Source organism: Triplophysa rosa, linkage group LG7 (genome assembly GCF_024868665.1).
Source record: "Triplophysa rosa linkage group LG7, Trosa_1v2, whole genome shotgun sequence".
NCBI lineage: Eukaryota > Metazoa > Chordata > Actinopteri > Cypriniformes > Nemacheilidae > Triplophysa > Triplophysa rosa.
In genome coordinates, this window is record NC_079896.1 from 13,322,280 (window position 1) to 13,347,919 (window position 25,640).

Here is a 25,640-nt window from a genome sequence, read left to right on the forward strand (position 1 = left end):
GTTTTTTGTTTTGTTTTATTATTTATTAAAAGCCTTGTTTAACCCCTTACCCGCTGTCTGCATTTGGGTCCTCCCTCTGTCTCTCACCTCACCCGAGATTCATGACATGATGTATTTACTGTATATTTTAGTTTTTACTGCCTTTAATGGCATTATTTTTAACAGTATAAAGATATATCGTTATGACAAATGATCAAATATCTCCGTTTAAAAGCTAAAAAAGCGCAGCAAATTAGATGTTGTGGGATGTTTTTGTATGCATTTACATTTTCACAGTTTATTTTCCATTTGTGCATATACTAACGAAAGATAAGAGTCTAGCAAAACATCCTAGTCTCTAGTGTTTTCTCTACAAGTCATGCAGACTGCCATCTCATAAGATTAATCTTAATTCGAAACCAATCAATTATTTATAGAATTGACAACTACAAATATGTACTGTACATTTCATACAAAGTGACATTTAAACAATTTTGTAATAAATTAACACAATGTTGTCACAAATGAGAAAATCCTTTATAAAACATGTGCTGATAAAAAGCACATATAAAGTATGGAAATGTTCCACAGTGAATTGATCTTGAAAAGTAAACGTTTAACAGATATTCTCACCAAGCCTTCAAACTGACATCAGAGAAGCCATTTCAAGCCAGAAGAACATTTTTAGATATTGATTAAATATTACAGGATTACATGTCTGACATGTACAGATGAATTGTTCACCACAAAGGTAGCAATGTGCACTAACAAATAAAATATTGTCGTTTTTGATTTCATTGGAACTTTAAGAAATGTGCTAGATTTTCACATGATTTGCAACATGAAACAAAAAGTATGTGACTGAGAACAGAAGCTCACAATCACTAGCAGCCATCCCAAAACTAGGTGTTAAGCATAAAAAGAGCAGACAGTCTATACTAACAACTATACTGAAACTTGAACAGACTGTGCAGCTGTTTTGCTTGACACTGCGAACTTCCACAGCACGTTTCTGGTTCAAAAGTAGAAATTCCAGGAGAACTGGTATGACCAAGCACCTGAGAGTTCCAGATACCATCCTGAGAGTTACTGCATACCTCAAACTGCAGAGAAAGTTATGTTACATAATGTCAATTATATACACACGGTGTTTACACACTACTTCTTAAACGTTTGTTTCACGTTACTGAAATGTTCTTCATGATCTTAAATAGCATACGCCTGGATGTCTAAAATGAGTTATGTTGAGGTAAATATACTTTTGCAATATTTTTTTTCTTGCATTGCAAATCAAATTCCCATTGTTTCTAGTTACATTTGTGTTTCATGGATAGTTTGAATTCACTATATTAAAAAATGTGGAAAAATAAAAATAACCTAAAATTCGAACTGTAGTGTGTTGAGACTATTTGTGTGATTTTGTGTTTGAGTGTGTGTACTGGGGTGTGCGTGTGTGTTTGGCCTTACTTCCGCATCGCCGTCTGAAATCTTTGCAGCAGTTTATTAGGCATCCACGGTTGCAGTTACAGCGATTTAGAAAACTAAACTTCTCATTGCATCTCCCATAACAAGATGTTGAGGCTATACCGAAAACACATATAAAGACCATAAGTCAAACGCATTTTGTTAAGGATGTTTAAATGTGTACCTATGGCTTTATCTTTGAGATTTTTACTTAGGCTGGAAGAAGAGCAATAGCTTGGGGGATTGAAGAAGACGAATCCCGGCAAATTCTGTCTGATATTGTTAGTGATCCATCTCTGGTATTGTGACACGCGCGTGTACACACCGGGTGAGTTGGGATCAGCACAGCCATAACCCCAGCTAGTGATACCAGACTGAACCCACTTTGAACACAACTGGCTTACCATTGGACCTCCAGAGTCCCCCTACAGAAAGGGTAACAAAATGAAAAAGACAGAGGAATTACATGTTTCAGTTACAATTTATGGGACATTTTTATCAGGAGAGGACATGAAAAAATGACAGGAAAACACAACAACCTCCCAATCTATATTATATATATTATTTTAAATGAAAGATAATTGTATAATTAGTATTATAATTATTATATATTATATATTATATCAAAAATACAGTATTCTTTATAGTATTATATACTTTCAGATTGTGAAGAAAGTTTATGAAGGCACATGAATATAAAAAAAATCAAGCTCATAGTTGATGTACCTGACAGGTATCTTTGCCACCCTGCGCGTAACCAGCACACATCATGTTGTTGGTGACAGATCCAGCACCCAGAAGAAAATTGCATTGAATATTTGGCACTACAGGAACCACAGTTTCTTGAAGAGCTCCAAGAGCTGGTAAACTCACTATACATGTGCACAAACACACACACTCATTAATCTGTATTGTTACAAGTAGAAGTCTTCATGGGAATGGATAAATGTTTTTGTAAATGTTTGTACCTCCGTTTAAAATATTTCCCCAGCCTGTGATCCAGCTGCTGGTGTCAGAATCAAAGACACTGTTCTGGGATGCCAGACATACAGGTCTGATATAGTCAGTAAAGGTGACTGGAGAGGACAGACGCAGGAGAGCGATGTCATTGTCATTGGTGACGCTGCTGTAGGCGGTGTGAATGATGAGGCTACTGACGGTTCTAGAGACTTCATGGACATTAACTTCCTGCTGTGTTTTTCTTCCCAAGTACACACGCATACTGGATGTGGTGACACTGGATACAAGCAGAGAAAATGCAAAAACAATAGATATAAACTTCTACCACACACACACACACACTGTTAAAAAAATGTAATTTTACAGGTAATGGTCTGTATTATTTTACAGAATTTTTCATTTTTCCATTAAAAAGTTAATGCCTGTTATTTTACAGATTTTTGCTGTACTAAAAAGACTACTTATTAAATTATGGTTAATTTCCTGTCATTTTAAATTACAGAAATATTATGTTTTTTTAAAAGCAATTTATAGCATTTTTACAATTCCCAAAATGCAATGAAGTAAAAATTTACGGATTTTCTCTGTAAAAAAATATGTAAAATTGCAACTGCTTTGTAATTAAATGCAGTTGAAGGTCATTATATATTTAGGGTATTTTAGAGGTCAACTGGTAATTCTACAGACACAAATGTAATTTATTTTGACATTTATTTTTGTTCTCACTAAACAACATACAACTTTGAATTTTGACAACTTATATATAGTAAACTGTAGTAAATCTCCTATTACGTTTTTGAAACTTTGCCTAACATATTAAATATTAAAATAAAGTATTTACGTGTGCAACGGTTATCGATTCACTATAGCTAATACAACATACAGTATTTTAACAATTTGTAATAATTTCTGTAATATATTACAGTACGGCAGTATTTGTAATTTAAACAACAATATTGTAATTAATCTGCAATCAAATATATAACTCTCCTTTTGGGCATATATATTTTAGTTGTGTAAAACTTCCATCATCCAATCAGAGGCTGCAAATTTAAATTTGGCGCACTTGCGTCCTAACGGCTGTGAGTGGCGGTACTAGTGCGAGCAGCAGAGCCAGAGCGGGAGTTTTCAAACTCCAGTGGATTACTGTGGTAGCCAGGCAGGCACCGCGGGAAACATCTCTGAGAACGAGTAGCCCCAGAGTGCAGTGTGGACGATGGGGCGAGGCGACATATCTGGGCGGAGCTCCATGTGTCGCCCCGCCCGATATTAAAATTTTCCGGTCTTTGACATTTTACTCCGACCCAGCAGGGGGCTGTTTGTGTTGAAACAAGCGAAGCGTTAAGCAGCAGCAGAAGTAGTAGTAGTGATGGATGGAACACAGACAGCACATGGTGAGAAAAAAGTTGTTTAAATTTGTTTTTTACTTTTATATTTTAACGTTTACCGTGCCTCCGAAGTGTTTGTGTAATGGGGCAGCGAGGCAATCTTTCGGACGCAGCCCATAGTTTAAATTCATTTACATTAAATTCAAGAGGCTACAATAAAATATAACACAATTAAACTGTTCTTTGTTTTAACACTTTAGAACATTTCACTGACCACGGATTAAACGTGTCCCTAACACAAATGAAGCACCACACCGTTTTAACGAGAGGAGAATATGACTATTCTAAAGGCACCTCTTGAATTGTGGCCGTTTTGTAATTTCACAAACGCGGTGTCACACATGGTACAGATTCATGTGCGTAGACATTTGGAAGCTGCCGTAAAGTACAAAGGTTTGTTTTTCCAAACTGATTATGTGCGTGCGTATTCTAAATTGTGGTTTATTTCTTTTGGTAATGATGTATCTGTTGTATACATCAACAATTTTCAGATTTCATCATTGTCAAATGCAGCGGCCAATGCCGAGAAAGGGCTAATTTTCACTGCTGCTTTTGTGAGAAGACTATTATTCATAAGTCACAGTTAACAAGTCACATATTGAGCCATCCTGCCTGTCAAGATGTCAGTGGGCCAGGCGTTACTCCGGTCACAACATCAGAACAACACAAAGATAATGTTGTGAATAAAGACTCCACAGGTAATAACTAGGTCTTGTTAGACCACTGATCTTAAACTCAATTCCTGGAGAGCCACAGCACTCAAACCATATGTTACCATACATTGCTCAAACCCTTTCAAAATCACCTGATCCAGATAATCAATGTATTCAGGATTACTAGAAAATTCTAAACAGGTATGGGTAAGAGTTGGTTGGAACTGTGACCCTCCAGAGTTTGACACCACTGTGTTAGACAATATAATGTATTTTGTTGTTTTATTTTAATATATGTATAAGAGATTTGAGGTGGACAGCAGTACATTACTGAATTTATGATGATGAAATCAACTGATACTGAATTTTTGATGGTTCAATCAACGGATAACTTTTTTGATCAGTTTATTACCTTAAGAGTGTTGTCTAAACATGGAGAACGAAAACATGATGAAGGATGGTGCAAACAAGCCAGCAGTTACAACTGAAGCAGACTCCAAACTTCAAACAGGAAACAATTTAAAGATTTCAACAGGTAAGTGAATAATGATCTTGTAGTACCCAGGCTTGTCATGAGTTTTTCTTGGTACAATGAACGTCTCAGAAAAATATCATGGTTTCACAATATAAGATCTTGCATAATAAGAAATTCCATATTGATTCATTTGTAAGTTTTGTTCTACATGATCACAAAGATTATTTTTAAGAAAAATGTTAATATTGTCAAAATAGTATTAATACATTGAATATTCATGATAAAATTCACATACACATTAACAACTTGAGTCATTGTGCTTTATTTCTGAAATGATATAATTTCGATAAACACAATTCATCACTAAGGATTATTAGGAACACCTGTTCAATTTCTCATTAATGCAATTATCTAATCAACCAATCACATGGCAGTTGCTTCAATGCATTTAGGGGTGTGGTCCTGGTCAAGACAATCTCCTGAACTCCAAACTGAATGTCAGAATGGGAAAGAAAGGTGATTTAAGCAATTTTGAGCGTGGCATGGTTGTTGGTGCCAGACGGGCCGGTCTGAGTATTTCACAATCTGCTCAGTTACTGGGATTTTCACGCACAACCATTTCTAGGGTTTACAAAGAATGGTGTGAAAAGGGAAAAACATCCAGTATGCGGCAGTCCTGTGGGCGAAAATGCCTTGTTGATGCTAGAGGTCAGAGGAGAATGGGCCGACTGATTCAAGCTGATAGAAGAGCAACTTTGACTGAAATAACCACTCGTTACAACCGAGGTATGCAGCAAAGCATTTGTGAAGCCACAACACGCACAACCTTGAGGCAGATGGGCTACAACAGCAGAAGACCCCACCGGGTACCACTCATCTCCACTACAAATAGGAAAAAGAGGCTACAATTTGCACGAGCTCACCAAAATTGGACAGTTGAAGACTGGAAAAATGTTGCCTGGTCTGATGAGTCTCGATTTCTGTTGAGACATTCAAATGGTAGAGTCAGAATTTGGCGTAAACAGAATGAGAACATGGATCCATCATGCCTTGTTACCACTGTGCAGGCTGGTGGTGGTGGTGTAATGGTGTGGGGGATGTTTTCTTGGCACACTTTAGGCCCCTTAGTGCCAATTGGGCATCGTTTAAATGCCACGGCCTACCTGAGCATTGTTTCTGACCATGTCCATCCCTTTATGACCACCATGTACCCATCCTCTAATGGCTACTTCCAGCAGGATAATGCACCATGTCACAAAGCTCGAATCATTTCAAATTGGTTTCTTGAACATGACAATGAGTTCACTGTACTAGAATGGCCCCCACAGTCACCAGATCTCAACCCGATAGAACATCTTTGGGATGTGGTGGAACGGGAGCTTCGTGCCCTGGATGTGCATCCCACAAATCTCCATCAACTGCAAGATGCTATCCTATCAATATGGGCCAACATTTCTAAAGAATGCTTTCAGCACCTTGTTGAATCAATGCCACGTAGAATTAAGGCAGTTCTGAAGGCGAACGGGGGTCAAACACCGTATTAGTATGGTGTTCCTAATAATCCTTTAGGTGAGTGTATATGATATATATTGAATGATACACTTTAAGATTACCAGAATATGTTTTGTTTCAACAGCTTCCTGTGAAAATCCTTAGAGATTTTGAAGCAAGTAATTCTTACATCTGGGGATTCTGCATACTTAACCCTCTCACTGGTGTGCAGGTGGTTTGGGGATGTGGTCAAGAACGATGTTTTACAGAGAGGAGCACACTTTGCCTGGCTAGACAGTAAAATTTTTCCTGTTGTAGACAGTAAACCTTTTTCTGGTTCAAGATTTTTTCCACTTGAAATGTGATACAGGTCAACTTAAACTTTGTAATCTGTCTTTTCATTTATCGTGCCTATATTATCATTACATTTTTAGGTGTGGTCAACTGGAAGCGTTTCTCACCGCAATATTAAGAAAAGTACCGGGTGATGTACAGCATCAGGGAATGCTTACAATGCAGATCCCTTTTCAAGTCCTGTCCACCAGGGTATAGGGGGAGAGGCAAACGAGGTGAACTGCTGGGCTTTTACTCAGAATATATTTGTGAAGGCTTTTGCTCCCAGGATTGTTTTTATGCGACAGGAAACACATTGATATATTGAATGTATAACTTGTGCAGAAGGGAAAGAGAAGGCACCTGCAAACTGTAAAATGCAGTTAAAAAAACTTAAAACTTTGTACACTTCTACATTTATTCATTTGTTATAACTTGTGCCGATGTGCAGAAGGGAAAAAGAAAATGGCATCAATCTGTAAAATGCAGTTGCAAAAAACAAATATATGTAGAAAAGTGTACAGAGTTCAAGTTTGTTATAACTTGTGTGCAGAATGGAAAAAACTGCATCAATCTGTGAAATGTAGTTACAAAGAAAAAACTTTTACTGTGTACACTTCACCAATTATTTATTTTATAACGTGTGCCGATGTGCAGAAGGGAAAAAGATAGCGGCATAAGTTTGTAAAATGCAGTTGCAAAAAAAAAACTTACTGTGTATACACCATTTATTCATGCTATAACTTGTGCCATTGTGCAGAATGGAAAAATAAAACGGCATAAATCTGTAAAATGCAGCTGCAAAAAAACTGTACAATTGCTGATGTGTTAATAAAAAGCTATGGCCAGCACACATTATGTTTCCCTTATTTGCTTGTAAGAGGTACCCTATATATTGATTCTTTAAGGTTTCTATTCTATTGTTTTCATATGTAGATGAATTTACTTTGTATTTCTATTAAATGGGGCATTAAGTTAATCATTTCTAGGCAATGTTTCAATCAAATCAAATATTTTACAAAGATAATGTTAAAGGGGGTAGGAGTTACATTTTATAATGGTGATAACGATATAATTACAGCATTAATGGGCTTTTCAGTAAAGTTCAGGGATGTTCTAAGGTACACGTGAAGAGTTCACATGCAAACGCCTATATAAGTGCTGTTTAAAATGTTTTTCTAAAATTAGCGTTCTTCAGGCTCCTCGGTTTACGTTGAATGATTTCATTAAAGTGAAATAACTTAATATAAACATCGGAGCGTGATAAAAAATAATCATTTTTAGAAGAAATGTCAGACGGCACTCGTTTCTGTTCTGTTTGCCGTATTCCACACTGTCGTCTACTTCCGCATTCCAAACTATCCAAAGCGTCATACTTCTCTACACCAATAAGCTGTATAAGCGTCACACTTCTGTACACCAATAATCTATTGTTTATCATGGACCAATAAAAGTTGAGGTGGTCGGGGCGACATATGTCGTTACGCCCAAATGTGGCGCCCCGCCCCATCGTCCAGAGTGCGCTCTGGGGTACTTGCTGAGAACAGCAGTGAGCAGTAGCGTGCGAGTGACAGTGAAGAAATTTCTTCCGCCTCGATGGAAATATATGACATGTAGGCTACATATAAAGAGCCAATACTTTTGAAACTGTGAGGAAAACAACGCGCCTTTAGCGCCTGCTTCACTATACTCGTCACCATGTCAGTCAGAGCAACCGACCGCCGGATGAGGTAAGCGTTTTATAACACATTTAAACGATTATTTTATTATTTCATGTGGTGTGCAGCACTTTTTGTCTTAAAGCTAATTGTTAGCACTCTTCTGATAAACCTGGAGGCCTAACGTTACTGTAATGTTAGCTATGGTTAGCTAAGGAGTAACGTTAACGTTAGTAGATATTAGGGCTGCAACTAACGATTATTTTGATAATCGATTAGTTGGGCGATTATTTTTTCGATTAATCGGATAAAAGGTTTAATTAGATCTTTTGCTTATAATGACTAAACCAGATATGGGAAAAGTATACACAACTGAACTCATTTGCCTTCTCCCAAAATGTTGTGGATGTCTCCCTAATTAACACACCAAGGCTGAGTTGATTCAGGTGTGTCATATTATAAGCAGCCAACAATAGTCTCTCCCAAACGTGAGAGGGATGGGGGGTTGGCCAAAGAAATATATTTTTGTATAATTTAAAGTGAGATATTTGTCATTCAAATGTAGTGAAGTACAGTAAAGTATCCAGAAGAAAAATACGTAAGTATAGTACAAAAAGTGTACTTCCTTACTTCCCACCTCTGATATAAATAAACCCCCAAATCAGGGCATTTCACCTATTATGTACTTTGCAAAGTGCAAACGCCACAAATTGGGTTTTACAAATATAATCTTTAATTTAGTAATTTAAAAATCCCCTTTAAACATTAAAACTGCGCGGCTTTAAAAGATGCATACAAAACACGTTTGACTTTAAAACTGCGCACCGCGCTGCACGGAGAGACAAGTTTGACTTTAAAACTGTGCAACTTGTGCTGCACAGAGAGACGTATGCACGGAGAGACACGTTAAAACTGCGCACCTGGCGCTGCACGGAGAGATGCGCGCGACTTTAAAACTGCGCGCCTCGCGCTGCACGGAGAGATGCGCGCGACTTTAAAACTGCGCACCTCAAGCTGCACGGAGAGACGCGCGCACGGAGAGACAAGTTTGACTTTAAAACTGCGCACCTCACGCTGCACGGAGAGACGCGCGCGACTTTAAAACTGCGCATCTCGCGCTGCACAGAGAGACGCGCGCACGGAGAGACAAGTTTGACTTTAAAACTGCGCATCTTGTGCTGCAGGGAGAGACGCATGCACGGAGAGACACGTTAAAACTGCGCACCTCGCGCTGCACGGAGAGACGCGCGCGACTTTAAAACTGCGCACCTCGCGCTGCACTGAGAGACGCACGCGACTTTAAAACTGCGCACCTCGCGCTGCACGGAGACAGAAGTTTAACTTTAAAACTGTGCAGTTCATTCTGCACGGAGGGACATTTAAAAGTGAAGAAGACGCGCTTGATTTATAACTGCGCAGCTCGCAAGTGAGTGACGTCACAGACCAACTAATCGATAATGAAATTCGTTGACAACTATTTTCATTATCGATAATTATCGATTTTATCGATTAGTTGTTGCAGCCCTAGTACATATAATACAGTAATTTGTGTTCTCAAGATGAAAGTTTTTTTTTCAGAGACGTTTTTATGAACGTTTTTGGTTATAGAAATGTGTTTCCGATCCAGATAGATGATTATTACACCTGTAGGTAAAGTTACACTGCAGAAAATGACATTCTTGCTAAGTGACAACAAATCTCACCCCATTGGCAGATTTTTTTGCCTGTTTTTACCATAAACGTACTTAATTCTTATATAATTTTACATAAAACAAGACTAAGGCCCGGTTTCAAAGACAAGGCTTAGCCTTAGTTAAATTAGGCTATTTAAGTTGCTTTTATTAAAATGCAACAGAAAAAACATTACTGATGTGCATCTTAAAACAAAACAATGGCACTGATATATTTAAAAAAATTCAGTTAAGACAGCTCAAAATTCATTTTAGTCTGGGACTAGTCTTAAACCTTGTCTGTGAAACCGAGCCTAAATACCTTTGGTCACTTTTCTTGTCAAGTAATTGTATATCGATTTAAGAAGTTTTAGATATTTTTAATAAAAACAAGACAAAACTGCTGCTTAGTAAGAATGGCACTTTTTGCAGTGTAGGTAAAAATGATCTAATGTTTTCCCTATACATTTTGTTTTAATTTCATAGCAATACTCTAACGTTATATCTTAATTTTCTTGTTGATGTTTTGTATGTCTATCTGTGGAACTTGTGCTTTGTATGTGTAAATGTTAATACAAACAATTTATTTTTAATATTTTATTTTCAGGTTCTAAGGATCTAATGCTTGTGATAATCTACAGCAGATGACCATGACAATCCAGGTATGGAAAAAACTGGACTGTTTATAATCTAAAATCTACCTTGTACGTGTGAATGTAATACAACTTATTTTAAATATTTTATTTTTAAGGTTACTAATGAACTACTGCTTTGTGGATAATCTAGCCGTAGGTGACCCATAACACTCCCAGGTATGCGAAAATGATTGGACTGTTTATAAATCTAAAATCTACCTTGTACGTGTGAATGTAATACAACTTATTTTAAATATTTTATTTTCAGGTACTGTGAACTACTGCTTGTGATAATCTACCGCAGGTGACCATAACAATCCAGGTATGGAAAAGATTGGACTGTTTATAATCTAAAATTAATTGTACGTGTGAACGTATAAATTTATTTAAATATTTTCAGGTTCTGTGGATCGACTGCTTATGCTAATCTACTGCAGGTGACCATAACAATCCAGGTATGGAAAAGATTGGACTGTTTATAATCTAAAATCTACATTGTACGTGTGAACGTAATACAATTTATTTTAAATATTTTATTTTCAGGTACTGTGAACTACTGCTTTTGCTAATCTACCGCAGGTGACCATGACAATCCAGGTATGGAAAATATTGGACTGTTTATAATCTAAAATCTACCTTGTACGTGTGAACGTAATACAATTTATTTTAAATATTTTATTTTCAGGTTCTGTGAACTACTGCTTGTGATAATCTACAGCAGATGACCATGACAATCCAGGTATGGAAAAAACTGGACTGTTTATCATCTAAAATCTACTTTGTATGTGTGAACGTAATACAATGTATTTAAATATTTTCAGGTTCTGTGGATCGACTGCTTGTGCTAATCTACCGCAGGTGACCATAACAATCCAGGTATGGAAAAGATTGGACTGTTTATAATCTAAAATCTACATTGCCAAAGACAGACAAGTAATTTGATTCCATAGGATTGCTTTGACAGTGGCAATAAATTAAATTTGATCTACACAGTATCATTTTCCTATAATATTCATTATTAATAATTTGTGTTGTCCTTGTGGGTCCACTGTGACTGTGAAAGATGTGTTACTGCAAAAGTAACTCTTGGGAGGTTTTGCTATAAGAAAGTAAACTGAATATAGTGTATAATGTACATAGAGATTTGCAGTCAGTCTAAGTATTTTGCTGCGACCGTTGATATCTGAAAAATAGGTTTACCTGATGCCATCTAAAATGTATGTTTTTCTTTCTTCAGCAGATAACTTCAGGATTTATAGAAGGCATATAATGACAGTGAGCGGGACCAAAACTCTGACAATCTAAATCACCTATAGGTAGCATAAGTAATCTATATGATTCAAGTTGCTCAAATAATGTCTAGATGTGTAACGAATACCTTGCATGTACAGAGCTATGTTCTGAATCTGATATACTCCGCTTGTATTCCCACTGTCAGATGAACATTTTAAAAAATAAATATTTTTGCATTTCCCCATAATGTCTTTTTCTGTTTCATTGAAGGTACAAAATAAAGTACTGTTTTTTAATATTGCGTATTTATTTTACATGTAAAGAATTTAACAGGAAATTATTGTAGACCTGTGACCTGATAGATTCAAATAACTGCTAATTACTTTTAATTAATTAATACTTTTGGTGTATTTTAATAATATATATCTTTATTATAACTGGTAAATGTACAGACATTTGGTTTTTATAAGTAGTTTCTTAGTTATTATACATTTAAAATGTTTTTTAAAAGTAAATTCCTTTGTAGATTGACAGAGAAGCTTAATAAAATTACTTAAAATTTCCTAAATTTACAGAGATTACCCTGAAAAGAAGTTGCTTTTTAATGTATTTTGATATAATTTATCTGTTTTTACACAGTTTAATGAGCAATTATCAACAGTGCTATACTGTAATTTAACCAAGTTTGACCGTAAAATTGGCTCTGTATTTTTACAGTTCATTTCATGTAATTTTGTGAAACAGTTCTTTTCCGTAATTTTACAGAAAATGTCTGGAAACTGCTGCCAGACTTTTTACCGTTTTTTTACAGATTTTTTTTTAACAGTGACTTGTGCTTCAAAAGGTTCTTCGATGCCATAGAATAACCTCTTTGTTCCATAAAGAACCTTTAAATGGGTCATATGGCGCAAATACATGTTTTTTCTGTGACTTTGGTGTGTTATAAGTTGGCCATGCATGTATTACACACATAAAATTGCAAAAATTAAAGTGTCGGAACAAAAGATGCATTCTATCTAAACGAATGCTCACCCAGACCTGCCTGAAACTCCCACAAATACGTCAGTTCGTGGTATGATTTGACTAAGACCGCCCATATGTATACGCAAGTAAGGTGGGCGTACCTGTCAGTACAATTGCTTTGGAACCTGATGTTCCAAATATGGTAAGAGGCATTACATTTCCGTCACAAGCTTGCAGTAATCACTACACACTGGTTAACTGGCCAATCATAGCACACCTCGCTTTTCAGAGCAATGAGCTTTGTAAAAAATCTGTGCGTTTCAGAGAGGCGGGCAAAGAGGAGATACAAACATGCACGGTATGTGGAAAATACACCATTTTTTAACCTTAAATTGTGTATACACATTTCACATTTTCGTGTATACACATCTAAAACAAACTGTAATATTCTTTTAGCCGTGTCATATGACCCTTTTAACATCTGAAGAACCTTTCTGATTCACAAAAGGTTCTTTGTGGTGAAAAAAGGATCTTCAGATTATAAAAAAGTAAGAAAGAGATGGTTCTTTAAAGAACCTTTGACTGAATGGTTCTTTGTGGAACCAAAAATGGTTATTCTATATGGCATTGCTGTGAAAAACCTTTTAAGCACCTTTCTTTTAAGAGTGCAGGGAACAAACATACTAAATACATGAACAAAAAAACCCAATAAAAAAGTATATCCTTAGTTGAACTTTGGATAAAAGTATATATAAAATGCATACTTCTAAATGGGTGTATATATGTTCTTGCAGGGCATCAGGTGTAACCATAGCCACCATGAATTATAAAAAAGTATTTAACTGAATACATTGCTTACAGTTTGTAGTTATTATGTGGTTCTTACCCAGATAAACAGTGAGCTGCCGTCAACACCCATTCATTGTTGATGAGTGAGCCTCCACAAAAATGACCTCCGTAAGTGGAGCTGTGCAGACTGACCTGCCACGGCCACGACCCATCAGTGGCATCTACACCACCCACAATACGGGTGTTTAAAGGGGCGCGGCCACAAACTGTTGAAAATTTTTGAGAGATCACAATGAAACAAATGATAGAAACATTTCTGTTTGAAAAGAATTTGACTTAATAACATCTAATGACAGAGAGAGCATCTTACCATTCGACTGAGACTGTGAACCTGCATTGGAAAAGACAAAATAGTAAACATTATTTGGTGTTGTTACATTAACAACTGCAGGCATTGTGTTTCGTTTAATGATCCTGCCGCAAACCATTGTACTTGTGAGAGACAACAAGCCAGACATTTCAGGAGAAACCGGTTTCATTTAAAGCATACATAGCCTCCAATTATTCAAATAAGCAGCTTTAATCCTTACATTCTTCGTTCCACTGTATATGCCCCGCAGCATGAAATGTATTGTCAATGCCCCAAATAACATTTATAACAAGATCATAGCAATAAAAAGACTTGTGGATTCTGTCATAAGGATTTTTTTATCAACACAGCTCTCAGGAAAACTTGATTCTGATTGGCCTATTGGCACAGATCTTTCTTAACTAGTTGGGCTTGTGTTTTACATCTCATCTTCAGTTTTTGCAAGCGAAATAATTTAACCTGTCCATGTATTTCTTTACATGTGTTTACTTTCTATACTTTTTACTTTGACATTTTGTTATTATGACTGCCCATGCCTTACATATGACTCCAGTTCAGGGAGAGACTTGTGTAACCTACTGGATAGACATATGCACAATTTTGCTAAAATGTGCTGTTTACACATAGAGATATTATAAATTGCCTTAAAGAACACAGTTTTTTACACTAATGAAACACACGTTTATGGTTTTGATATTCTTACACCGATTCAAAGACACATGCAGCCTGTCTATAGCAAACAGTGACAAATTATAATTCCTTACCTTTCACACATATGAGCAGGACTAAAGTCGTACACGTGAACCTCCACATCTTCACTGAAACTCTTTTCATTAGCAGAATAAGTGTTAGTAACTTGGTCCTCTTGACTGACTCTTACAGTGTCTTTTATATTTTCGTTCTTCTCCATATAACGTCACATCACTAATCCGTCGCATTGTTTGCCATGCACCTCCTCTGTTGTCTTTCATACAGTACATCATTCTCTACATTCTTCTTAATGGCACAGGTGACAAAACAAATCAATCACTTTTTACTCGGCACGTATTTATAACAGTTTTTTTGTCTTCTATTGTTTTTTCTTGTGCTGTAGGATAATATATGTAGAACGATCATCGTTAGAGAAGTGGCAGAGGTTTTATTTTAAAAAGCAAGTAAAGTTACAGCATACATTTTATTTGATATCTTTACATTTATTTTGCAAATGTAGAGAAGCTTGCTAAACATGCTAAGACAAATTAAAGAAAAAATCAGAGGAAAGAAAAATAAGAAAATTAGGAGAAATCCTTGTTAGTGACTCTCAATGTCAAATCTAAATTAATAGTAAACAAAACTTTCTTGTGCAACTTTCCTCATTTCTTTCTTTTTTACAATTATACAAGAATGAAGTAAACAATTACGGTTGAAGGACAATTATAGTTGAAGAAAAATTCCAGTTTGACTTTTTAAAATAACACCAATTATATATACACAAAGGGGTGATTATGTAATGAATCGTGGCATGAATGGTGCTGGCAGGCAAGAAAACGTAATTCACATGCAATACCGGTAACTTCTGCAATTGTGTCCTGAAAGAGACTTTAACAACATGTTGGAAGTTCCACTGTGAATGAATCACAAATGAATACCAAACATTTCATTCAACTGAGTGTGTATTGCATAATTCATCTGTATGGTAGAATTGTTTACGAAAACAAATTTATATTACATTTTTGACTGAATTATTTTATAAGATATAAATAAAGTTTCTTTAACGTAAAGATGATTAGAAATGTTTTACATGTGAGTGTATGAAAATTGGTGTTGTGATTATTAGGGCCCGAGCACGGAGGAGCAAGCCACCGGCTTGCACCGTAGTGCAGAGCCCTTTTGTTTCTGTGCTGTTTATTCTTCTTCTTCTTCTTCTCCCTCTTTGATCGCTAATTTGAAGGCCTAAACATGCTCAAAAACTCACAATAATTTGCACACGCATCAGACCTTGCAAGAATTTACGTCTGATATGGGTTTTAAAATTAGGCGTGGCAAAATGGCTCGCTAGCGCCACCTAGAACTGCCCAGGCCACTACGCAATACGTACATGCAGCAAATTTGGTCATTAAGAAAAGTCTCTTGGAGCATATCTCTAAACCCAACAGGAAGTCCGTTATTTTTGATTTCCTGTGCAATTTTGTAATTTGTTTCAATTTCCAGTCGTCGTACTTTAACGAACTCCTCCTAGAGTTTTAATCCGATCAACATCATCTTCATGTCATTCTAATCTTAAAGCCTTTGCGAAGCTAAATTGCGGAGATCCTGACTTTCCATGGGGGAACGTGACCCTGGCGGCCATCCAAAGTTTGGCGTTTCGCCATGAACAGGAAGTTGTTGCAACTCAGGCCTACAATGTGCAACAGGCCCCAGACTTCACCCAGACTTCACACATTTGATAAAAGTCCTGGCCTGAAGACATCTACATGGTAATATTCAGATACAGTTATAGCGCCACCTGCAGGAAACAGGAAGTGGCATGTTTTAAACTGTGATTAACTCATAGAGATTCAAACAGGTCACCAATATATTTGGCCAGTATGATCTTCAGACCTTTGTGATGATACATTGCAAGTTCCTGACTTTTTGTTGAGGGGCGTGTCCATGGCGGCCTGACAAAGTTTGATGTTTCGCCATGAAACAGGAAGTTATAGTAACTCAGGCACAAAATGTCCGAACAGTCTCACACTTCACACATTTGATAAAAGTCCTGGCCTGAAGACATCTACATGGTAATATTCAGATACTGTTATAGCGCCACCTGCAGGAAACAGGAAGTAGCATGTTTTAAACTGTGATTTACTCCTCATACAGATTCAAACAAGTCAGCATCATATTTGACCAGTATAGCCAGTATGATCTTCAGACCTTTGTGATGATACATTTCATGATCCTGACTTTTAGTTGAGGGGCCTGTGCGTGGCGGCATGAAAAAGTTTGATGTTTCGCCATGAAACAGGAAGCTATAGTAACTCAGGCACACAATGTCCGACCAGCCTCACACTTCACATGTTTGATAAGAGTCCTGGCCTGAACACATATCCATGTCGGTGTTCACTTATAGCAATAGCGCCACCAGCTGGCAAAAGGGAATGTGACGCATTTAAATAAATAACAAATCCTACTATAATTCGCCTGCATTAATTTTATCACCTATCATTTACTTTTTTTCTTTACATGGCAATATTCAGATACAGTTATAGCGCCACCTGCAGGAAACAGGAAATGGCATGTTTTAAACAGTTTTTAACTGCTCATAGAGCTTCAAACAGGTCAGCATCATATTTGAACTGTATAGCCAGTATGATCTTCAGACCTTTGTGATGATACATTTCATGATCCTGACTTTTCATTGAGGGGCGTGTCCGTGGCGGCCTGACAAAGTTTGATGTTTCGCCATGAAACAGGAAGCTATAGTAACTCAGGCACACAATGTCCGACAAGCCTCATACTTCATATGTTTGATAAGAGTCCTGGCCTGAACACATATCCACGTCAGTGTTCACTTACAGTCATAGCGCCACCAGCTGGCAATAGGAAATATGGCACAGAAAAATCTATAATGTAACTCCTTACATGCACGTTGCCCACCGTTCACTGTTCCTGAGGCTGACGGGTGGTGATGGCACAGGGTTGCGGTTGCACTTTTGCGCGAGGGCCCAATCATCGCTGCTTGCAGCTTTAATTTAGCTTATGTTTGCTTTACATTGTCCAGAATGTCTTTGATGCTTTAGGTGATTGTCTGAATCAGATGTGATCAGTCTGGCTCTGCTACACTTCTCTCATCTTCCAAGGTCATTGTAAAAGATGACGTTACAATGTCTCAAGATCCGGCATGATGAAGAATATAGAATCCTGAATGTCAGCTTTGGAATAAGTCTTATGTCATCCTAAGGTCAATAAAAAAAAAAGTTCTCATTTATCAAAGACGGAAAAACAACAAAACAGATTATAAAATAATGGAAATCAAGCAAAATGTGACCGAGAATAGCTTTTAAGTTTGTAAATCATATCAAGCCGTAATTAAGTGCTTTGTGCAAGGATGATGTCAAAACAGGACTGCATAACCTTTACCCCCTCCCCACGTAATACTTTAATATTGTGCAATTTTTTTCAAATAATTGCTTGCTTTTCTTAACACTACAAGGGGTTTCTTCGAACAGCTAAACACACAAACTAATCCCATTAAAAATACCTTAGTAGTTCATATATGCAGAGTCGTATGATGAGTTGAGTGAATCAAATAGCAATAAAAACAGATGAATCTACACTAACTGTTGTTGTTCATACTATGTCAGTGAGGAAGAAGTAGAAAATACTCAGAAACAAATGTATTGTTAAATGTAGAAGAATTTGTACAACTGGTGCAGTTAAATGTAAACTGCAGAAATAAGTATTACAGGAACAACAAGACAATGGACTATACAAGGAAGTAAAGATAAAAATAATGAGACTGTGTAAAGACAATAATGCATCAGACTGTTAATGTATTCGTGAAGGTAAATGATGCATAATAACGTTTATGAAAGGTTCATTTAATTCCAGGCGAAAATACATTTTATGTTGTTATTTGCATTTGACTCGGATCAAATCGTGAGGAGATTGAATATAGTCAGCAAAACTTTGGATATTTGCTCAGAGACAGCAACAGTCTCTTGAATGGGAGAAACATCAATTCCGCCCTTGATTAAAGTTCCAGTTACCGTTATAAGCTAAGCAAATAAAAAAGCTACTAAAAATGAAGTTTTTTATTTTACAAACAAATCTATTTATTTTAGTTATGCCAAGCTCTAAAATATTATAGTGGGTACAAATGGCAAACACTGAAAAAAGGTTTTCAAGCAGTTGTCTTTCAGTTCATCTTAAAAATGATTAGTTTGATTTTTGAAATTATATATTTTTAGTTTAAAACATTGTTAAATATAAATATTTTTAATTAACAGTTCAACTAAGAAACTTTAGTTTTGACGAATGTACAATTTCTAGATTACACACTCAGGCCAGCGCATGCGCATTAAACACAAACCTCGTCCAGTCACCACCAGACAGCGCTCTTCAAGTTAACGGTCCGTGGATCAACATCGATGCACCAGTCACTCGTGAATACGTGTTTGAAGTTAAGTTAACTACTTACGAAATCAGTTAATAATGAATATGAATTCGTTTTAACGTTGTCTGTTAATGTAGACGTTTTTTACATAAGTGTCACTAACGTTAGACTGAGATGAAACTGTGGGAGATGTCATGGCGGACAATTTCCCGCTCCCGTTCATTACTCAACCTTAGGTGAGGCAAAACAGAGTAATAATTTGATGTTCATGGCACTCGTTTATTACCGTGTTATTTGGAATTAACCTTATCTGTTGTAATTTAAACTTCAGCTAGTTAACGTTGTTGCTTAAACGAAGGGTTTTGTTCAGTGCACACGCTCTCTGACTGAAAATCGCGAATTCTCACTGCGGTCAAGCCAACCGCGGTTTGAAAATACACGGTCAAGCCAGCCGCCGTTTAGGTTCAGATGCGCGCTTATTGAGTGGTTTACGGTAAATTACAGGAACACCGCTTGTAAAGCTTTATTTAAATGTAGATGATCCGCGTCTCTTGTAAATAACATATTTCTTGTTTTACGTTTAGAATATCTCGTTTTTGTCGTAATTTATGCATGTTTTTTTCTCCGAATGTTTGCATTATGATTGCTGTAACGTTATATTGTGAAACCAATGTCTCTGTCTGTATCTTAAATATAGAGGGAAGGTTCCCACCTATATGGTGCCTTCAATTAGCCACTAATGACCCCTACTGGACACACCATAACAAATAGATAGCTAAATGGCTCTTACACCATGGTCATTTGCCAAGTTAAATCTTTTATTGATGTTTACAGTTCCATTTTAGAACAAACAGGTGAAAATTACAGTGATTTTTGTCAGTTAAATTTCAAATGTAATCAAACTTACTGGACATACCTGTGCATTAAAGGGTTTTAATGCACACCTTCCAGCCAATCAGAATCCAGTATTCAAACAGACCATGGTATAATGATAAAATAATTTATATTTCTTTCTTGTAATCCTTGTAATGATAAAACTGTCAATGAAAAATATATTGAAGTCGTGGGACTAGGTCTCCCTAATGAAAAAAAGGTTTTGTGGGAAATACTTTCATATACCATTGTACATGAAATCACACTTGTCATAGGTATGTACATATAACAGTACGCATACTCATGCATTGTGAGATGTATTTTACAGTAATTTAATTTGACCTCTGTTCTACAGGATATTCTGAGAGAGCAGTTTTTGGAGAGACTTCTGCACAAATTACAATCTACCATAAATCAGCAACCTCTTAATCTTGATTACTTGCAGTTTACGAGTCACCATGAGCTTGTTATACTGGAATCATTTTCTGAGCAGATAGACATTCCTTCAGAGATTTTACAAGGACTGCGAAACCTTCATCACCTGGTGGATGGAAGCCACGTGTGTGCCCAGTGTGGAAGTGGAAAGAGTGGCTGGGCTGGGTCCAGGATGCCCCAAAATTGTAATTGAGAGAGAAAAACTTAAACATTTGCTGGATACACATCTGCCTGTTTCTTGTATTGCCAGATGCCTTGGAGTTTCTACAAGGACAATTCACAGAAGAATGAAAGAATATGATCTTTCTGTGAGAGAAACATACAGCACAATCACAGATACTGAGCTGGATAATGTTATTTCAGCTATCAAGTCTCAGATGCCAAATGCTGGTTACCGCATGGTTCAGGGACATCTGGTTTCAATGGGCCTTCGTGTTCAATGGAGGAGAATGATGGCATCCATGCATAGAGTCGACGCAGTGGGTATCTTTGCACGCATCACACAACTTGGATGTGTAGTACGGAGAAGCTATTCTGTACGAGGGCCACTTTCCTTGGTCCATATTGATACTAATCATAAACTGATCAGGTGTAGTATACTGCTCACATCTGAAGTGATATACGAGTATGTTGAAGGCATATTACACATGGCCTGATGAACATCTGCGTTTAATACATGTAGAAAATATGGGTGGTTTGAAAGTAGGGACTGGTCAAAAACAACATTAATAATTACTGTAAAATTATTTTTCCTAATATACTCTTGCCCAATTTTAACTTTTCTTGCACATTTTTTTTTTACATTTTACCCATGTAGATACAGTATTGTTGTATTTGGTGGAGTTGATGGCTACTCAAGGAAGGTAACTGATTTTAATTGATTGCTATTTTAATAAATTATTTTGGGGATTATTTCATTTCAAAAACCCATTTGGGTTGTACAGTGTCAAATCAGTTATAATTAAAACAACTAATAATATCCCTGATCTTTTTATGGGTATAATTATAGCCAGTTAGATTTAGAAATGTTTTATTGTCTCAATCCAGTTAGAAATTATGAAATTAAATGTAAATGAACATTCTGCAAGTACTTTTTATTTTGTGTTCCACATTTGTGACCCTGGATCACAAAACCAGTCTTAAGTAGCACGGGAACATTTTTAGAAAAAGACAGAAATACATTGCATGGGTCAAAATTATCGATTTTTCTTTTATGCCCCAAATCATTAGGATATTAAGTAAAGATCATGTTCCATGAAGATATTTTGTAATTTGTCTACCCTAAATATATACAAACTTTATTTTTATGAGTGGATGGCCTGCTACAGTGCCTCTGATTAACAACTTCAAAGGCAATTTTCTCAATATTTAGATTTTTTTTGCATCCTCAGATTCCAGATTTAAATCGTTGTATCTTGGCCAGATATTGTCCGATCCTGACAACCCATACATCAGTAGAAAGCTTAATTATTCAGATTTCAGATTGTGTAAAAATCTCAATTTCGAAAAATTGACTCATAGACTGGTTTTGTTGTCCAGGGTCACATTTAAACAATACAAGGTTCATTAATAATGGCATATCATTTCAGATCATGTACCTGGATGCTGCTACTAATAATAGGGCATCAACAGCTCTTTCATTTTTTTTAAGATCTGTACAACTCCATGGCTTGCCATCAAGGTATTTTGCTCAGTTTTGATTAAAAGTGCTGAGGGACCTTAAAATTACAGTTTAATCATAATCATAAAACCAAATACATTTATTACATATATTGGACCTAAAAGCATCTTTTGTATTTATTCTTATTGATTTGTAGGGTTAGGGGAGATCAGGGAGTGGAAAATGTTGACATTACTCATTACATGTTTGCCACACGTGGAACAGGGAGAGCAAGTTTTATTTCGGGAAAAAGCGTGCACAATCAGCGGTATTTTTGTCCCCTTTTAAACAAATGTCTTGTCTGTTTCTAAAAAATGTCAATAAATCAATTTCACTTCAGAATAGAGCGTCTTTGGCGAGACGTCTGGATGGCTGTCACAAGCAAATACTACGATGTTCTGCACTCGCTTAGGAGGATGGACTCCTTGATATCTCAAACATTCTACATCTCTTTGGGGTGCATTACATCTTTCTTCCTCGCATTAAGGTAGACCTTGATTCCTTTATTGGAGGATGGAACAATCACCCTCTGCGAACAGCAGGAAATCTCACTCCTGAACAAATGTGGCTACTGGGAGATGTACAACATCTGGAAGAACAAGAGAGTCTTCAGGTGCCACATTTTCTATACTGTATTTAAACTCTGGGTTTAACTTGACTATAGTTTTTTCTTTGACTCTTAATTTTTTACTAGAAAGTAAAAACAAAATCACTGCACATTTTCATGATGTACAGAATTTCTATCCTTATGAAATTAACCATGTTGTTGTAGTAGCAACCATGGTGTTAGGATTACCATTGGCAAACCCAGTTTTACTTTGGTTAAACAATTATTTTTTAATTTTCGTAAGGGTATATAGTAGTAATTCAACACATGTCAATCAGGTTAATGTTTAAAGAATCGTGTACAAATGAGATATCTATGATCGCCTGAGTGCATGCATTAAAGTGTCTGATGTCTGCTTGACTGGCGCATTATTGAACCAATCAGATAAGAGAAAACGATGAGTCATCAGGAACCTCATTTGATTGGTCACAAGAAGGTAGCCCCGCCTCCCCCTTCAAGCTTGCAAACTCAAATTAGTGAGATAATCGTGCCAAAAGTGTAAGCGCGAGACGGAACCGTACACATCGGTTTACTGCAAGAAACAGTTTTCGCCTGCGTAGGCAAGACGTTTGCAACAGATTTATTTTACACACACAAAGACAGGTGCTGCGCGATGAATCCGTTTTGCAGTTCATAACACCATTGTGTTTGCACACCTCTGTTTACAGACTCGCGATGCTTTTGGTCGTATTTCAGCGCAAAAAACGTGCCAAAAGTGTAAGCGTGGAAAAAACGGAGGTCAGAAGAATACAGATCATAATTATTTGACGTAATGAAGTTGCCGTTTCACAACACATGAATTACGCTTACGAAAAATGATACAATGCTGCAAAACTTGTTTTCTTTCGCTTGCAGCTTGATTTACACCTTTACAAAACTGTTTTGCGAATGCAAATTTATTTTACGCTTGCAATGTCATGTACGCTTTTACAAATGTTATCCTGCGCATGCAAATCTTTTAGGCACGATTCTACCTCCATAGCAGTGCCCCTAAAGCACACTAAATACCCACACTATCTGGAATACCAACCCCGACTGCCTCGGAGCAGTTTTCAAGGCAAAGCGTATCCCATCATGCCCAATGTTTTCATATACTGTATCCAAGCTATAAAGTCAATCCAAGAAGAGCACAGAATACGAAACAAGCATGTTTTTTTAAGTCGTCATTTGCACTCTGACCACAATTTGGTTTAGTGCAGCTTTGTGCAGCTTGAGAAGTGTGAAAAAAAACTTAACACTTGCATACAAGTTGTTTAGTGTGTAAAACTTCTCAAGAATAGGTGTGACGTGTGTGTGGGTTAAAGATCGCTATCTGTCCTGCTAAACTATTTAAGTGCATAAAGGAGGAACATCGGTTCTAAAGGAGGCTCTCGGCATTCGTGTTTCCATAGTAATGTCAGTTTAGTGATTGAATTGAACACAGGTGAGAATGCGTCTGTTAGTTGCGGGTATCGTCTGCGTTCTGCTGGCGCTGAGCTTTCCAGGCATCGACTCCAGAGTGGTAAAGAAATTCACTAATTGCAGCGAGTTGTTTTTTAAAGAAAAGCCTCCAGTGATTCCTGGCATTCTGGAGAAATCAGAGCCACAGATTGCTGGTTTCAGAGTAATCTGTCAAAAATATAAGAACAAGATCAGGTTCGCGACACTCTACAACACCACAGGCAAGATTCCAGTTTTCTCTGCGTACAAATACACCGGGACCAATCATTTCAAGAGGCTACAAACTCCAAACGTCTGGATGACCGAGTTACAGGTTTGTTTTATGTATTTTAGAAAATAAAGCAATGAGCAGAAACCATGGTTTACAGTCACAGCTCAGGGAGGTGGTAAGGCATGACACAAAACAGAACTAATCGTTTTATTAACGATTTCTTATTTAACTGGCTGTGTCTTTCTTCTCTAGCTTGAACCCTTGTCTGCTGCTGACATGCATGAGCCGTTTGCCAAGCAGGCTAGACATGAAGACTACTTAATAAAGAACTCACTCAACTATTTCCCTGGTACCTTATTTCCTACAAGTCACGCAGCTGATGAAGATACGGCTCAATCTGCATATACACTGACCAACTGTGTGCCAGAGAAAAAAGGCTTTAGAGAAGGAATGTGGAATCTTGTGGAAAATGAAATTAAGGTCAATATGGACAATAACTGTCGTGATAATAATAACAGAACTGTTGCCTATGTGCTGACAGGGGTCATACCTGGTAAAGACACGCTGAATAAGAGAGTGAACGTTCCATCACGCATGTGGACGGCGTTTTGCTGCTATAACAATGCAACAGCATCATGGGTCTCTCAAACTTATAATGCCGCCACAAACATGTATTACAACAATAGTAACATCGCGCTCAAGAGCTTGGAATATTTACAGACAATCCTGCGTGATAAATGGGGTAAAAAACTTGAGCTGTTTAACAAGAACTGTACGTAAATAAAAGACAGCCATCTTCATTCAGAGCAGTGCAGATCAGACGCTTGAGAATTCAGAATAACCTATTAAAATGATAATTTACTGTTTAAGGGAGAAGACGTTTACTTTTCTTGAAAAATGTTTATTCTAAGAAAGAAATGTGTGTATCTGGCATCTTTAATAAAGCTTGCGCATGCAAATACTGGCATATCACAGCCGTCTCACTGACTTCATTTGTGTGTAATTGTAGTATTTCATGTAAAAATGTTTGTGTAAATACTAGGTTACTAGCATAGCAATTACAGGTCAAAGCAAACTTTTGAATGAATAACCGACACTTAATCTCTTGTAAGGGTCCATAACTATTCAATGGCTGATGATGTAATTCAACACTATTGCAATGACACAGAACCACTTGTTTAAAGTGTTCATTTGAACAACTGCACAACCTCTCATAGGATCTGTGACAGTAAAAGGGTTCAAGAAACCCGCCTAAAACATCATTAGAGCAGTGATG

At 36.9% G+C, this 25,640-nt stretch overlaps 2 protein-coding genes and 1 long non-coding RNA gene across 3 annotated transcripts; 2 read left to right on the top strand and 1 right to left on the bottom strand.

Annotated features, from left to right (window-relative positions):
* Positions 1-262: 262 nt before the first annotated feature.
* Positions 263-14,958, bottom strand: LOC130556568 (tryptase-like). The gene is made up of 8 exons (XM_057337696.1): positions 14,826-14,958; positions 14,062-14,082; positions 13,789-13,957; positions 2,412-2,680; positions 2,170-2,315; positions 1,655-1,868; positions 1,447-1,560; positions 263-1,082 (listed from the first exon to the last, which is right to left on the bottom strand). Exons 1-8 carry the CDS (start codon positions 14,893-14,895, stop codon positions 1,078-1,080), a joined length of 1,008 nt encoding a protein of 335 aa, XP_057193679.1. The 5' UTR covers positions 14,896-14,958; the 3' UTR covers positions 263-1,077.
* Positions 8,256-12,177, top strand: LOC130556576 (uncharacterized). Its single transcript, XR_008963233.1, has 7 exons — positions 8,256-8,473; positions 10,679-10,733; positions 11,107-11,161; positions 11,250-11,303; positions 11,392-11,445; positions 11,528-11,582; positions 11,944-12,177. It is a non-coding gene; the product is annotated as an uncharacterized LOC130556576 (long non-coding RNA).
* An 8,899-nt stretch (positions 14,959-23,857) lies between the features above and the next one.
* LOC130556570 (endonuclease domain-containing 1 protein-like) lies at positions 23,858-25,324 on the top strand. Its single transcript, XM_057337698.1, has 2 exons — positions 23,858-24,466; positions 24,617-25,324. Exons 1-2 carry the CDS (start codon positions 24,143-24,145, stop codon positions 25,142-25,144), a joined length of 852 nt encoding a protein of 283 aa, XP_057193681.1. The 5' UTR covers positions 23,858-24,142; the 3' UTR covers positions 25,145-25,324.
* The last annotated feature ends 316 nt before the right edge of the window (positions 25,325-25,640 follow it).